This window comes from Schistocerca serialis, chromosome 6, assembly GCF_023864345.2.
Source record: "Schistocerca serialis cubense isolate TAMUIC-IGC-003099 chromosome 6, iqSchSeri2.2, whole genome shotgun sequence".
NCBI lineage: Eukaryota > Metazoa > Arthropoda > Insecta > Orthoptera > Acrididae > Schistocerca > Schistocerca serialis.
Window position 1 is genome coordinate 531981829 of NC_064643.1, and position 16897 is coordinate 531998725.

The window sequence follows — 16897 nt, forward strand, 5'->3', positions numbered from 1 at the left end:
TGTTTGAGCATTTACCTCTGCGTGTCAGTGAGTCTCACAAGAACTGGAAGGAACGGTGAAATTTTCTCAGTCTTGCAATGGAATTTTATTTTTAGGCAATTAAAATATACTTATTTCTCAACAAATCCCTTTTCACGGCCGTAAAATTTGTCCAATGGCTTTCCACTGAGGAGATTCTGCCTAACCTTGAAGATAGATTCTTTTTCTCCACACACAAATGTTTCATTTCAATTTTTCCTGCAGACTTGGATCAATACCTGTTTAGTCTTTGCGAGGTAATCAATGTGAATATCTTCTGTATAACAGCTAAGACATGCCAAAATCTTTCTGGCAACTGAAAGAAATTTTGCTTTTTGTGTTGTATGGCCTCCTACTTTCAGTCACTGCTTTGATTATTACACTAGCCAATGATGCAAAAACTTTTTTGCTGAAAATTATCTTATTCTTTTGTTTTTTAGGGTGGTAAATACAAATATGATACTTAAAAAACTGTATCACCCACCATTTCTTCACATTTTACAGTTAAATTTATTAAATTAGGCGATTTTTTAAAGAATTTAACAGCTTTTATACAGTTGAAATAATTTAAAAAAGAGGTGGAATGAATGTAGATGATGTTGGTAGCACTGCTGAAAAGCATTTGCTGTCAAAAACAGGTCGATTCTAGTTTTGTGTAAACCAATGGTGTTTTGTTTACTGTCAACCTAACCTCACTTTCCAGTTTCCTGTACATATGCTCAGAACAATATCTAATTGTGGTTGTAAAAACTCTGCTAAGAGTTCTTTTCATATTTATGGTGGATTTGTGATTAAAAACACCAAAGAAACATTACAAACTTTGTGAAAAAAGTTTATCTATCACACTTTGGATCTAAACTTGGTGATCAAGATAAATCTTGGGCATTGCATAACATATGGTGTGTGTGTGTGTGTGTGTGTGTGTGTGTGTGTGTGTGTGTGTGTGTGTGTGTGTGTTGAAGATCTGAGAAAATGGTCCAAAAAGGAGAAAAAAAAGCCTTTAGATTTGCTATTACTATGATATGGAAGGAGCCAAGAAATCATTCCGATGATTGCTACTTTTGCAGTGTTGATATTACTGATCATAATTCAAAAAACAAGAAGGTAATAAGCTAGCATAACCTTCTGTCCGCCATCCGACCAGTGTGCACTTGCCAGTTCCTGAACCACCAGACGATTTAAATTCTATTCCAACAGAAGTATTTTCTGATGTACAATCTGAGTTACATGAACCAGATCATGATGATTTCCATTGTAATACAGAAAGTCTAGAGGCCAAATTGTTTAATCAGACCAAGCTTAAAGATCTGGTTTTGAATCTGGGCTTAACGAAAGAAAAAGCTGAATTGCTTGGCTCTAGATTAAAAGAGAAGAACTTATTGGCAGCTGGAACCAGCATATACATATATAGCAAGAGAGAGAGCAGCAATTTTCCAGGCTTTTTCAACAAGAAGGTGATTTAGTGTACTGCTCAGATATTCCCAGTCTGATGAATGAGTTTGGTAGGAAGACTGGAGGCTGTTTACTGATTCATTCAAAACTAGTTTTATTACACAATGTTAGCAGATGACACTGTAATTTACCATCTAGTAAAATCATCAGACCATCACTTCCAATTACAAAATGATATAGAGAGAATTTCTGTATGGTGTGAAGGGGGGAAGGCAAAACAAAGACTGTGCTTTGTTGGCAGAACACTTAGAAGATGCGACAAACCCACTAAAGAGACAGCCTACATTACACTTGCCCATCCTCTGCTGGAATACTGCTGCGCGGTATGGTATCCTTACCAGGTAGGATTGATGGAGGACATCAAAAAAGTGCAAAGAAGGGCAGCCCGTTTCGTGTTATTGCACAATAGGGGTGAGAGTGTCACTGATATAATACACGAGTTGGGGTGGCAGCCACTGAAACAAAGGTGGTTTTCTTTGCAGTGAGATCTATTTACGAAATTTCAATCACCAACTTTCTCTTCCGAATGCGTAAATATTTTGTTGACACCCACCTATGTACGGAGAAGTGATCATAATAATAAAATAAGAGAAATCAGAGATTGAATGGATAGATTTAGGTGTTACTTTTTCCCACACACCATTCGAGAGTGGAATGGTAGAGAAGTAGTATGAAAATGGTTCAATGAACCCTCCGCTAGGCACTTAAGTGTGAATTGCAGAGTAGCCATGTAGATGTAGATGAAATGGTAGCACGTATGCATCTATACCTGTTTGACATTCTGTACATATGAAAGAAAGCTCCGAAAACCTAGAAATAGTGCTAAATAAACTAGGCTACTCTGTTCATGGTTGGATGATATGTGGCACTCTAAAAGTAACATGCATGCTCCTTTGTCAGCAAGGTGGCTTTACCAAATTTCCGTGTTTCTTGCGTGAATGGGACGGTAGGGCTAGAGATCAACATTGTTGCAGAAAGTCTTTAAAACCTGGTGAGAAGAACATTCTACACAAAAACCTTGTAGATCCAAAAAACATACTCCTACCACCTCTACATATAAAGTTAGGCCTAATGAAACAGTTCGTAGAGGCTTTGCTTAAAGATGGACCATGTTTTAAGTATTTCTGCCAAAAGTTTCCACACCTTTCAGAAGCTAAACTAAAAGAAGGTGTCTTTGTCAGACCTGACATTAGACAATTGATGTCTGATGTTAACTTTAAATCCACAATGACCTTAAATGAGAAAGAAGTGTGGGTATGATTCAAGCAAGTCGTTACGAAGTTCTTAGGACATGAAAAAGATCCAGTATATGTTTCTATTATAGCTACAATGTTAAAGAAGTTTAACACTTTAGGATGTTTAATGAGCCTGAAAGTTCACATTTTGAACAGTCACCTTGATTACTTCCTGGACAATACGAGAGATGTTAGTGAGGAGCAAGGAGAGCATTTTCAGCAGATTTGAAAGTGATGGAAAAACACTACCAAGGCCACTGGAACACCAACATGACAGGGGACTACTGATGCTCACTTCACCGAGAAGTTCCGCAAGAGATGCACCATAGAAAAAGCTACACAAGAAGCTTCAAAGAAAAAAGAGAAAGAAAATACAAACCAATTCCAGCTGACAAGTGAAACCTCTGTTAACACATATCACTGTTTTAAGTAGCTTACTGTAAATACAAACCATGCTTATGTTGTAACAAAGCGTTTCATTAATTTCCCCGTTTAACGTATAGCATAGGATTTTTATACTATATAGTAAGAAGCACATTGCTTGAAAACTGTGGGTGATACAAAAAAAACTAAAGCTATATTTGGACCCAGCTCATAAAAAATCGATACAGATCTGCAATCAAAATAAAAAAAGTTCTTCAAAAAACATTTTTTGCTGGCCTGTGGTGTTGTTTCCTTCGAGAATGCTTTTGATCAGTATACAATAAATGATGTTTCAGTAGCCTACAGGATTCTCTCGTGGTTAATTTTACTATAAAATGTACAATATTCTTTCTAGTGATATGCTTATGGCATCACCTATTAAATGAACCCGTAATTGTCAATCATCAAATACCACGTTTTGTAATTTCTACACGTTTTCTTTCGTGGTAGCAGTTTTGGGACATCCTTTATATATACCATTTTAAACAGAAGTTTGGCCAGATTTGTTGATGCTGCTCATTTCTTAATCTATATAAAGTGGAGAAGACTTCATATAAACTTTAACCAGCTGTCTTACTGATGGTCAAAACAAATGTTAATAAAACACAACAGGGAATTATGGGAAAGATGTACAAACAAAGCCATACTGAAAATTAAACTGACATCTTATTGTCATTAATAATCAAAATGAAGCATCACAGAAAAGGCAAATTTTACTGATATCAGCACAGTTCTATGCCAGCCCAAATATTTTCTCCTTGTCCTTGTAAAAATCCCTACTAAAACTGTGCAATGTGTTAAACATGTTCTTCAGCTATTTTTATAGGAAATGCAATTATACAATAAATTAAATCAGTGGCATTCTTCCTCGTATATGGGTGGATATACATCTCTTAAGGAAAAAAGATATTGTGATGAATCAACTTTTACAAGTGTAACAGCAAATAAACGTAGCCAGTAGATACGGTTCTTAGAAAATGCTTGCTGTATTGGTAAGGGTGCATTATTTACCGATGAGAGCCAATGGTACAATATGTTGAAGCTGTATCTATCACCTCAGTTAGATGACTATCAACTGAAAGCATTCTCCAATAGGATGGTGCACCACTGCACCTGGGCATAAGATTTGTGTCTTTTATGTATTCTGATCTTTCGTTCCATTCACTCGTTCCTTAGCGCTCTCTGTGGAACTCTGCCAACTAAGTGATTCTTTCAATTTATCCAGTCCCTATAATCTTAATTACCAAGCATTCTGCAGTTTCTTCAGTTTTAATCTGTGGTCCACAGCCAGCAAATTATGGTAAGAATTTACATCTGCCCCAGTACTATTTTGCATCTTGAAAACTGGTTTCAAAATCTCTATCTTACCATTACATAACGTAAAGAGACTCAGTCTCTTTCACAAAGCTTTCAGCCACAGTCTTCATCAATAAAACACACACATAGAAGAACCTGCACCTGCCAATTCAAGCATCTCAGGCCGGAGTGCAAGTATAATGTGCAATGCAAGCAGCAGTCTGAAGGGGCAGGGAAGGGGAAGGGATAGCCAATTACACCTTGGGAAAGAGGCAAACGCTATCTGGTGGAGTGTGCAGGGACTAACCTCAACATCATCTCTCCCATCCGCTTCACATGGTCCTCCTCAACCCAGCATGCCACCTTCCAAGATGTTGACATCCTCCTCTCTGACGGCTCCATCTGCATCTCTGTCCACATTAAACTCACCAACCACCTACAGAACCTGCATTTTACCAGCTGTCATCCCTTTCACACCAAAAAATCCCTCACATACAGCATGGCCAGCCGGGACAGTGTATCTGCAGTGACAAAAACTCCCTCGCTCAGTATACTGACGGTCTCGCCCAGGCCTTCAGATACAGGCACTATCTCCCGTACCTAGTCAGCAAACAGATCTCCTGTGTCATTTCCCCCTCACACCCCAAATATTTCCACCACCCACAAAAATCAGCCACAAAAGAGTGTCGCCTTCATCACCCAGTACTACCCCAGACTGTAACAACTGAACCACATGCTTCGCCAGAGCTTTGATTACCTATCATCGCGCCCTGTAAAGAGGGACATCCTACCTGAGATACTTCCCACCCCTCCTAAAGTGGTGTTCCTTTGCTCACCTAACCTCCACAACATCCCAGTCCATCCCTATGCTGCTCCCTGTCCCAACCCCTTGCCACAAGCATTGTATTCATGTAGAAGACTCAGGAGACCCAGGTGCAAAACCTGCCCAATCCACCCATGCAGCACTTCCTATTCCAGTTCTGTCGCAGGTTTATCCTACCCTATCAGGGAACGGGCTGCCTGTGAAAGCAGCTATGTCATTTACCAGCTCTGCTGCAATCATTGCATAGCTTTTTATATTGGTATGTCTACTAACCAGCTGTCCGCCAGGATGAACAGACACCGCCAAACTGTGGCCAAGAGCAAAGTAGACGACCCTGTGGCACAACATGCAGCTGAACATAACACACTTGATTTCAATGGCAGCTTCACTACCTGAGCCATTTGGACCCTTCCCTCCACCACCAGCTTTTCTGAACTGCACAGATGGGAGTTATAGTTACAACGCATTCTCCGTACCTCTAACTATCCTGGCCTCAACCTATGGTAACATACTGTCCGCACACCCTCCACCCAACAGTTTCCATCCCTCTGTATTATCATCTCCTCCCATTCTCCTCTGCCACCCTGTTTATTTGCAGCCCTCTGCCAACACAGCCGCCTGTCTTTCACCACTCCTCTTTTTTCCCCCCTACCTCCCCACCCCACAACTTTCTGAAGCTGCGCCTGTTGGCACTCTAGTCCCTGCACACTCCACCAGACAATATTTGTATCTCCCTCAACTCATACACCACTATCCCCTACACTTCCCCTCCCTTCCCCAACCCCTCCAGACTGCTGCTTGCATCCCACCTGATGTTTCATTTTAGCCTGAGATGCTGGATTTAGCAGTTTTGTATGTGTGTGTGTGTGTGTGTGTGTGTGTGTGAGTGTGAGTGTGAGTGTGTGTGTGTGTGTGTGTGTGTGTGTGTGTGTGTGTGCGTGTGCGTGTGCGTGTGTGAGTGTGCGCGCGCGTGCGTGTGTGCACGCGCGCACTGTGTCGCTCTATTTCTGACAAAGGCTGTGGCAGAAAGGTATATATGAGTGACTTAATTGTGCCTCTCTGCAATTTAACGTGTCTTTTTTACGGGAAGTAGCAATCTGCCTTTTCCCACATTGTTGATATTTCTATCTGGAGTTTCCACTGTTTGACATATATAAATTTCATCAATCAAGTATTTGCAATGATTAAACTGTGCTCTTTGTTAAATTTTACCAGGTAGTTTCCCTTTTCATTTTTTTCTCTCAGTCCACGTTCTCCTAGTATTTTTCCTACTCTTCCTTTTCCTACTATCAAATCTCAGTCAATCATCATAATTAAATTTTTGTCTCCATTTATAATTTGAATGATTTCTTTTCTCTGATCATACGAGGGCAGTTCAATAAGTAATGCAACACATTTTTTTTCTCGGCCAATTTTGGTTGAAAAAACCGGAAATTTCTTGTCGAATATTTTCAAACATTCCCGCTTCGTCTCTTATAGTTTCATTGACTTCCGACAGGTGGCAGTGCTGTACGGAGCTGTTAAAATGGCGTCTGTAACGGATGTGCGTTGCAAACAACGGGCAGTGATCGAGTTCCTTTTGGCGGAAAACCAGGGCATCTCAGATATTCATAGGCGCTTGCAGAATGTCTACGGTGATCTGGCAGTGGACAAAAGCACGGTGAGTCGTTGGGCAAAGCGTGTGTCATCATCGCCGCAAGGTCAAGCAAGAGTGTCTGATCTCCCGCGTGCGGGCCAGCCGTGCACAGCTGTGACTCCTGCAATGGCGGAGCGTGCGAACACACTCGTTCGAGATGATCGATGGATCACCATCAAACAACTCAGTGCTCAACTTGACATCTCTGTTGGTAGTGCTGTCACAATTGTTCACCAGTTGGGATATTCAAAGGTTTGTTCCCGCTGGGTCCCTCGTTGTCTAACCGAACACCATAAAGAGCAAAGGAGAACCATCTGTGCGGAATTGCTTGCTCGTCATGTGGCTGAGGGTGACAATTTCTTGTCAAAGATTGTTACAGGCGATGAAACATGGGTTCATCATTTCGAACCTGAAACAAAACGGCAATCAATGGAGTGGCGCCACACCCACTCCCCTACCAAGAAAAAGTTTAAAGCCATACCCTCAGCCGGTAAAGTCATGGTTACAGTCTTCTGGGACGCTGAAGGGGTTATTCTGTTCGATGTCCTTCCCCATGGTCAAACGATCAACTCTGAAGTGTATTGTGCTACTATTCAGAAATTGAAGAAACGACTTCAGCATGTTCGTAGGCACAAAAATCTGAACGAACTTCTCCTTCTTCATGACAACGCAAGACCTCACACAAGTATTCGCGCCCGAGAGGAGCTCACAAAACTTCAGTGGACTGTTCTTCCTCATGCACCCTACAGCCCCGATCTCGCACCGTCGGATTTCCATATGTTTGGCCCAATGAAGGACGCAATCCGTGGGAGGCACTACGCGGATGATGAAGAAGTTATTGATGCAGTACGACGTTGGCTCCGACATCGACCAGTGGAATGGTACCGTGCAGGCATACAGGCCCTCATTTCAAGGTGGCGTAAGGCCGTAGCATTGAATGGAGATTACGTTGAAAAATAGTGTTGTGTAGCTAAAAGATTGGGGAATAGCCTGGTGTATTTCAATGCTGAATAAAACAACCCCTGTTTCAGAAAAAAATGTGTTGCATTACTTATTGAACTGCCCTCGTACATTACTTCATTCATCAGCAGAGCTACTACGCCGACATACTTATACTACTGTGGTGGGCTGCTGGGTACTTGCTTTGTGTCTATTGTGGCACCTATAATGTGTTCATTATGCTGTTCATAATACCTCACCTGTACTCTTATTTTCATATTCATTATTAGTTCTACTCCACATAACCCCTATTTGATTTTGTATTCATAAGCTTTAACTAACTTGTGGAGACATCATGTTCTTCCTGCTACTGCACTTCAGTAATTCCCACTGTGTCCAATTTTAACCTACTCATCATTTCTCTTTCATAAAATCTCTAACCTACTTACTCTAAGATTACAACAGTCTGTGATTAAACCTGTAGAATGTCAGATTTGTGCAACAGATCACCTAGTCGACCTAGGGATATTATAAATTTAGATTTTTATTTCAAATTTTTCCACTTAAATTTTCATCTGTGATGTACAAGTACAGTTCATTGTGGCCTATATGCTGAGTAGGATCATTGTTTCAGCAAAGGTTGTTTGTTCCTGTGGAATGTGCTGACAAACAAGCTACTATGCACTGCTATGAGAGGAATCGTGTGAAAGAAACCAAACGTTGGCTGCTGAGCATCATCTGGAGCATTACATTCAGACAGAACACACTTTGTCGTGTCTCCTTTGACCTGACAATGTTGTGAACTATCTTGTCTTCCCTTATTTCTCACACTTTCTTCTGCCAAACGTAACAGCTTGTTATGACCATCTTGACTGGCTGAAGGCCTCAGACTGACTTGGGTGTGCCCATATGTATTCTGTATAAAAGAATATAGGGAACTGAAGTTTACTTCTTTCATTGTGAAAACTCCTTTCAGTTGGCCATATCCCTGACAATCTTGGCCAGGAGCCGCTCTGACCCTGTGCAGATTTGCCTTTCCTGAAGACAATATATTCCTGAAGAGTCCCTGTCCATACTTCTCAATGGGAGTCAATTTTACCTCTGGAATGTTTTATCCATCAGGATGCCACCATCATTTAACCTTACAGCAGAGCTACAAGCCCTCAGGAAATTAAAAGGTTGTAGTTTCCCCTTGTTTTCAGCTTTCACAGTAGCATGATACCAAGGCAATAACGAGTAACGTTACTAGGCCATATCAGTCAGCCATCAAGCATGTTGGTACTTGCATCTATGGTACTCCTATCTGTATGACTGAGGTGTGCAAGCAACCCCACCACATCAAGGTCCATGGTCTGTGGGGGGATTAGTTATCTTACTGCACTAAAAAGTTTTAAAGTATTTTCTGGGATATGCCACAAACATGTCTATATTAAGTCATCTAAGTCTCACAGTTTACAGCAAGAAGATGTTATCATACTCACTTATGGTATAACAGTTTAGGTGGTATAAACGGTGGTTATGACTTAGGAGGTAAAATTGCAGGGAAGATGGAGGAGAAAAATGGCCAGTTGGGTAAGAATACAGGGATGTCAAGCCATGACAGATCCACAAAAATGAAGGGTTGATAAAAATAGGTGCCTTGTCAAAAATCTGCCATCTGAATGGATGAGAGGGTCAAGAATGATAGAATGGGGCCCCTGGAACACCACATAAAATATGAAAGGAATCTCTCATTACAGTACTAACATTACAATGGAGCCATGCAAGGGATAGTTACTGATATTCAAGATAGTTTCATGAAAAGTGAAGACTACCAGAGGAGTCGGAGAATAATTCCCACAATTCTGAAAAATGCCGAGTGCTAACCTCTCCTAATTTCTAAGTACATTTAGTGTCAGTTAAAATGGTACTTATGGTTCACTAAATTTACATGTAGTCTGTTATACAACTGCATCTTACTACTTCATTTCTAAACATTAATTAAGGTGAGAACTTCTATGAGCTCACAGAATAAAGTGTAATGAATGTCCATGGCTTGTGTTAAACTATAACATTTCAACAGTTACTGACTTACCTGAAGACAAGGTGACGATGTTACAACATTTATTTCCAGTCTTTTGTCATTTACTTCTTGACTTCCTTTGTCTTTTGTTATTTTTGCACGAGGGCACCTTACACGGAAGACTTGCTTTCCTGGTATAGTTATAATACTAGGAGCATTGTTAGTTGTTTGTTCAGGTAATTGTTGTATTGCTGTATTTGTTAAATGGTAAGCAACACCAGTAATGTTCAATTCCCCAACACACTTGGGTATAACACTGAGTATCACCTGAAACAGAAAGGAGAGACTCAATCAGTACACAAAACCCTGCAACCAAAACTGCCAAGTGGGTTAATTTCTTCATTCACATAAATGAAACTGATTTCAAATGCAACTTTTTATTAGTTTGAATTAATGATATGAATATAATAGAGGGAAACATTCCACGTGGGAAAAATATATCTAAAAACACAGATGATGTGACTTACCGAACGGAAGTGCTGGCAGGTCGATAGACACACAGACACAAGCAGACATGTCTGCTTGTGTCTGTGTATGTGCGGATGGATGTGTGTGTGTGCGCGCGAGTGTATACCCCTTCTTTCCCCCTAAGGTAAGTCTTTCTGCTCCCGGGATTGGAATGACTCCTTACCCTCTCCCTTAAAACCCACATCCTTTCGTCTTTCCCTCTCCTTCCCTCTTTCCTGATGAGGCAACAGTTTGTTGTGAAAGCTTGAATTTCATGTGTATGTATGTGTTTGTTTGTGTGTCTATCGACCTGCCAGCACTTTCGTTTGGTAAGTCACATCATCTGCGTTTTTAGACATATTTTTATTAGTTTGAGTTATACGTAACATGAGTCTGAAATGCTGAGAAAGAGAGGGACTATTTCTGTCTTTCAAGATCTCTCTCACATACTCATTGAATGAAAGACCAGGCTTGGTGGTCTAGTGGTAAAGTGCGAGCCTGAAGACCCGTAATGTCACAGGATCAAAAATCCTGGTCAGACACTGGAATTTTTCCATCTTGCTTTGCGCTACCCTTCACCTCTCAATGACATGAAGAAATGCCAGGAACGACAACTGGATTGATTCCGTGTTAAACTGTAGGGTTACTCTCCTTGGTAGGATTACTAGGGCAGGTTAAGGGTCCACAAGTCACTGAACTGGCATCCAATTGAAAGAACTTGCAAATACGTGGATGAATAATACCTCTTGAGGGGCTCACAACCTATCATGCCAAATAAATTTAGTTTTAACAAATAAAGGGCTATTGAGTTTGTCAATAGCAAACTTATTACATTGACTGGCAAGATCAATGAATGTATCAGGGAAAGCAGTATTCCAAATATGGAATACACCACCATACCCAGTCAGATGAAATGTCAATACCTCTTGCAGTGTAATGTAAATAACCTATTCATCTTTTTTATGAATAAAACATTAAAGAATTGTAATAGGACTTCAATTCTTAAGGTTTTATTCATCAAAAAGATGAATTGTAATAATGACATTGTAATTCTGTCAGAGACAGCAAAGGATCTGGAAGAGCAGCTGAATGGAATGGACAGAGTCTTGAAGGAGGATATAAGATGACCATCAACAAAAGAAAAATGAGGATGCAGTCAAATTAAATCATGTTATGCTGAGCGAATTAGATTAGCAAATGAAACACTTAAAGTAGTAAATGGGTTCTGCAATTTGGGAAGTAAAATAACTGATAATGGTCAAAAGAGAGGACATAAAATGTAGACTGGCAGTGGCAAGGAAAGCATTTATGAAGAATAGAAATTTGTTAACACCAATCGAATATGGATTTAAATGTCAGGATGCCTTTTCTGAAAGTATTTGTACGGAGTGTCGCCATGTATGGAAGTGAAACATGGACTATAAACAATACAGATAAGAAAAGAATAGAAGCTTTCGAAATGTGGTGCTACAGAAGAATGTTGAGGATTAGATGGGTAGATCATGTAACTAATGAGGAGGTAGTTAAAAGAATTGGGGAGAAGAGAAATTTGTGGCACAACTTGACAAGAAAAAGGGATCCATTGGTAGGACACGTTCTGAGGCATCAAGGGATCTCCAGTTTAGTATTGTAGGGAAGCATGGAGGGTAAAAATCATAGAGGGAGATCAAGAAATGAATGCAGTAAGCAGATTCAGAAGGATGTAGGTTGCAGTAGTTATTCAGAGACGATGGGGCTTGCACAGGATAGAGTAGCATGGACAGCTGCACCAAACAAGTCTCTGGATTGACTACCGCAACAACAATAAGTTTTCAAAAGTTGGTGATTTGTAAATTTACATACCATAGAGTTATAAATTTGTTAAATGACTAACGCCATTACATATCTCAGCAACAACAATGTCACAAGTGCTTTGTTAAAAATGGGCATTATGAATCTTAGCAGCTTATTACTCTTCCCATATTTTCTACAGAATCATGATCTTGGCAATTTTGTGCAACCTGTAATGAAGAAATGATTAATTTCCTTGGCTCTATTACTAAATTACGTGGTGAAGACACATTGTAAAAAAATGTTAATCGGTGCTAGAACTTGACTATTTGCTCAAGTGCTTCAAGCCCTGGTTTGTTTCAGAATAACCATCTCTTCTGTTCATAGACATGATGAGCAATAAATGCCCTTTTCTGTATTTGTAAGTATTACTTGTGACTAACAGAGTTAAATGAGGTATTTCTTTAACAGTCTATGTGAGAGATAAATGGATTGAAATCTTATCTTAGGCTATCAATTCATATCTTTTCCAAGTGGAATCTACTCTAACTTAGCACAGAAAGCACAGGGAAGTCAATAAGTGTGGAACTTTTAAGAAATACATGGTAAATCAGAATTTAACACTGGTTTAACTGTGACAGGTTATGTCACTGGGAAAAATATGTAAATTGATAAATTGCATAATTATTGTGACCTACCTAGAGAGAGAGAGAGAGAGAGAGAGAGAGAGAGAGAGAGAGAGAGAGAGAGAGAGAATTCTCTGTGTTTCTTTAAGACGCATTCAACATGTTGGGCAAAGGAGTTCTCATCACTGCACAGCAAAGGAGTTCTTGTCACTGCAGATATGCAATCCACAGGTTATCTGAGTGCATGGGAGGTATTTTTTGCTGTGGAAGAGATGACATCTGACAGAGTGCAGATACTGTCGATGGTTAGTGGGTTTCATATGGTCAGAGGTGTGGATGGAGCCATCAGAGAGGTGAAGGTCAACATCCAGGAAGGAGGCACGTTGTGCTGAGGAAGACCAGGAGAAGTGGATGGGAGAGAAGGTGTTAAAGTTGAGAAGGAATGAAAATAGAGTGTCTTGGCCCTGAGTTTAAATCATGATGATATCATCAATGAACTTCAACCAAATAAGGAGCTTAGGGTTTTGGAAGGTGAGGTGGTTTCCTCTACATGGCTCATAAAGAGGTTGGCATCAGAGGGTGACCATGCCCATGGCTTTTCTGTGGTTCGGTTTATGTTCCTTCCACTCAAAGGAGAAGTAGTTGTCTGTCAGTATATAGTTGCTAAGATGTATGAGGAAGGTGGTAGTGAGTTTGATAATGGCAAGGCAATGAGCATGAAAGATGTTTGTCTATAGGGAGGTGGCATCAACAGTGACAAGCCAGGATCCAGGAGGTAAAACAGTGGGTATGGTGGATAACTGACGAAGGAAGTTGTTAGTATTTTTGATGTGAGAGACTATGTTTCAGGCAATGGGTTGGAAGTATTGTTCAACAAGTGCAGAAATTCATTCTGTGGGAGCACAATAAACCAGCTGCAACAGGGTGTCCAGGATATGTGCCACAGGGTGGGAGTATGATTCTGGAAACCCCTTCATTAACCTCTCATAGCATCCAGACCCTTCCTGGCTAACCTTTTCAAATAGTCACATACTCTGAATGTTCCTCCCAGCACTCCATGAAATCCAGAACCCAAACAAAACTGTTATTAACCTTCCCATCAAAAATCTCAATCCCAGAGAAGTTTCAGTCCTATCCAAAGGCCTCACCTTCAACCCTACACACAAGTTTAACCATGCTGGACTTGTCAAAGACCCACTCTCCTACTCATGATGCCTACAATGGAAACGTTTCTTTGCCACCAATCCATCCACCCACAGCCAACCTAATCCCAACATTGAACTTTGCCTTTCACAGTTCATACCACCACCCAACCATGACCATCCCCTCCCCATCTCACTCCTTTGCCGCTTTTCAGGAATTTATTACCTCCAACTTGGACTCACCTTCCTTCTTCAGGTGCCTTCCTAAGAGCACTAATCTTTCAGAAGAAGAAAGGACAGCCATACATAACCTCAAAAATGGTCCCGACCTAATCATCCTCCCTGCAAACAAAGGCTCCACACCACTGTCCTGCTGAACAGCAGTGACTATTCGACACGTGTTCCTGTCAACTGTCTGACTCCTCCATCCACAAGCTCTGCCACAGTGATCCCATCCCAAAGGTCTAATGTAGCCTGCAATCCCTAGTGGAATCCCAGAACCTCTCCCATAAGTCCATCTCTCTGCTCACCCGAACGACATGCCCCAAATACCCATTTTCTTCATGTTCCCTAATACCTGTAAACCAAACAATCCTGAAAGTCCCTTTGTCGCTGGGCATTGTGCTCCCACTGAAAGAATTTTCACTCTTGTTGACCAACACCTCCATCTCATTACCTGAAACACAGCCTCTCACATCAAGAATACTAACAACTTCCTTCATTAATTATCTACCGTCTCCACCCCCTACCTCTTCGATCTGTACCTGTCACTTCTGATGCCATCTTCCTCTTCACTAACATCCTTCTTGCCCATGGCCTTCCTGCTATCAAACACTACCTCTCCGAATGTCCTTCACATTTCAACTGACTAATTCATTCCTCTTACACCTTAGCAACTATATCCTGACACACAACTACTTCTCCTTTGAGGAGAAATCTGTGGCACAGCCATGAACATCCAAGTGACTCACTCCAGTGCCAATCTTTGTTGGGCTACCTAGAGGAAACCACGTTATTCTCCCAAAACCCCAGGCCCCTTGTCTGGTTTATGTTCACTGACAGTATCTTCATGATCTGTGCTCAGGGCCAATACACCCTATGTTCATTCCTTCACAGCCTCTATACCTTCTCTCCCAACCACTTTATCTGGTCCTCCTCAGCACAACATGCCCCCTTCATGAATGTTGACCTCCACCTTTCTATGTCTCAATCCACACCTCTGTCCACAATAAACCCATCAAACACCAACGGTATCTGCATTCTGTCTGATGTCATCCCTTCCACAGCAAAAATTCCCTCCCATACATTCAGACTGCTTGTCGGCAGCATATCTGCAATGACAAGAACTCCTTTGCCCAACAAGTTGAAGGCCACAGACAGACCTTACCTTCGAAACTTCGTCTGCAAATAAGATTCCCCATGCTATATTCTCAAACACAGCTAATCCTCACACCACCCCAAGAATCAGCTACAAAAGAGAAACAATCCCTCCCCCCCCCCCCCCCCCCCTCAAGGAAAAAAAAGAAAAAAAAACCAATCACTCAGTACTACATTGGACTGCAATAACTGAACTATATTCTTCACCAGGGCTTCGATTATCTACCTACCATGCCATGAAATTAGGGGCATCCCAGCCAAGATCCTTCCACCCACTCCTAAAGTGGTGTTCCATTGTCCACTCAACCTACACACTATCCTAGTGTATCTTGTTCTGGTGTAAAGACAAGTGCCAGAATGAAGAGGAAGAACGCAAGACCAGAGAAGGTGGTGGGGAAACATCAACCGATAGCCGGCTGACAAGGACCGTGCCATGCCAGGAGCGACCTCTGCAAGAAGTGAATATAAGCGCCACTCCTGCCAGCCTTCGCCACTCAGATCAGCACTGTATAGGGATATTAGTGGAAGGTATTCCTGGAGCATTAGCACGGCCTAGCAGAGAGGTTGTATACATGGAAGAACCCTAGAGATACTAAAAGGTATCAGATAGATTATATAATGGTAATTCAGAGATTTAGGAACCAGGTTTTAAATTGTAAGACATTTCCAGGGGCAGATGTGGACTCTGACCACAATCTATCGGTTATGACCTGTAGATTAAAACTGAAGAAACTGTAAAAAGGTGGGAATTTAAGGAGATGGGACCTGGATAAACTGAAAGAACCAGAGGTTGTACAGAGTTTCAGGGAGAGCATAAGGGAGCAATTGACAGGAATGGGGGAAAGAAATACAGTAGAAGAAGAATGGGTAGCTTTGAGGGATGGAGTAGTGAAGGCAGCAGAGGATCAAGTAGGTAAAAAGACGAGGCCTAGGAGAAATCCTTGGGTAACAGAAGAAATATTGAATTTAACTGATGAAAGGAGAAAATATAAAAATGCAGTAAATGAAGCAGGCAAAAAGGAATACAAACGTCTCAAAAATGAGATCGACAGGAAGTGCAAAATGGCTAAGCAGGGATGGCTAGAGGACAAATGTAAGGATGTAGAGGCTTATCTCACTAGGGGTAAGATAGATACTGCCTACAGGAAAATTAAAGAGACCTTTGGAGATAAGAGAACGACTTGTATGAATATCAAGAGCTCAGATGGAAACCCAGTTCTAAGCAAAGAAGGGAAAGCAGAAAGGTGGAAGGAGTATATAGAGGGTCTATACTAGGGCGATGTACTTGAGGACAATATTATGGAAATGGAAGAGGATGTAGATGAAGATGAAATGGGAGATACGATACTGCGTGAAGAGTTTGACAGAGCACTGAAAGACCTGAGTCGAAACAAGGCCCCCAGAGTAGACAACATTCCATTGGAACTACTGATGGCCTTGGGAGAGCCAGTCCTGACAAAACTCTACCATCTGGTGAGCAAGATGTATGAAACAGGCGAAATACCCTCAGACTTCAAGAAGAATATAATAATTCCAATCCCAAAGAAAGTAGGTGTTGACAGATGTGAAAATTACCGACCTATCAGTTTAATAAGTCACAGCTGCAAAATACTAACACGAATTCTTTACAGACGAATGGAAAAACTAGTAG

General features: G+C 41.1%; 1 protein-coding gene across 3 annotated transcripts in view; it reads right to left on the reverse strand.

Annotated features, from left to right (window-relative positions):
* The window catches only part of LOC126484560 (trafficking protein particle complex subunit 8), a 271243-nt gene that overhangs the window by 103516 nt on the left and 150830 nt on the right, over positions 1-16897 (reverse strand). For all 3 annotated transcript variants that reach the window (XM_050108120.1, XM_050108119.1, XM_050108121.1), the window contains one exon: positions 9897-10151. In XM_050108120.1, the coding sequence (XP_049964077.1) occupies positions 9897-10151 (255 nt within the window). The remainder of the gene's footprint in view (positions 1-9896; positions 10152-16897) is intronic.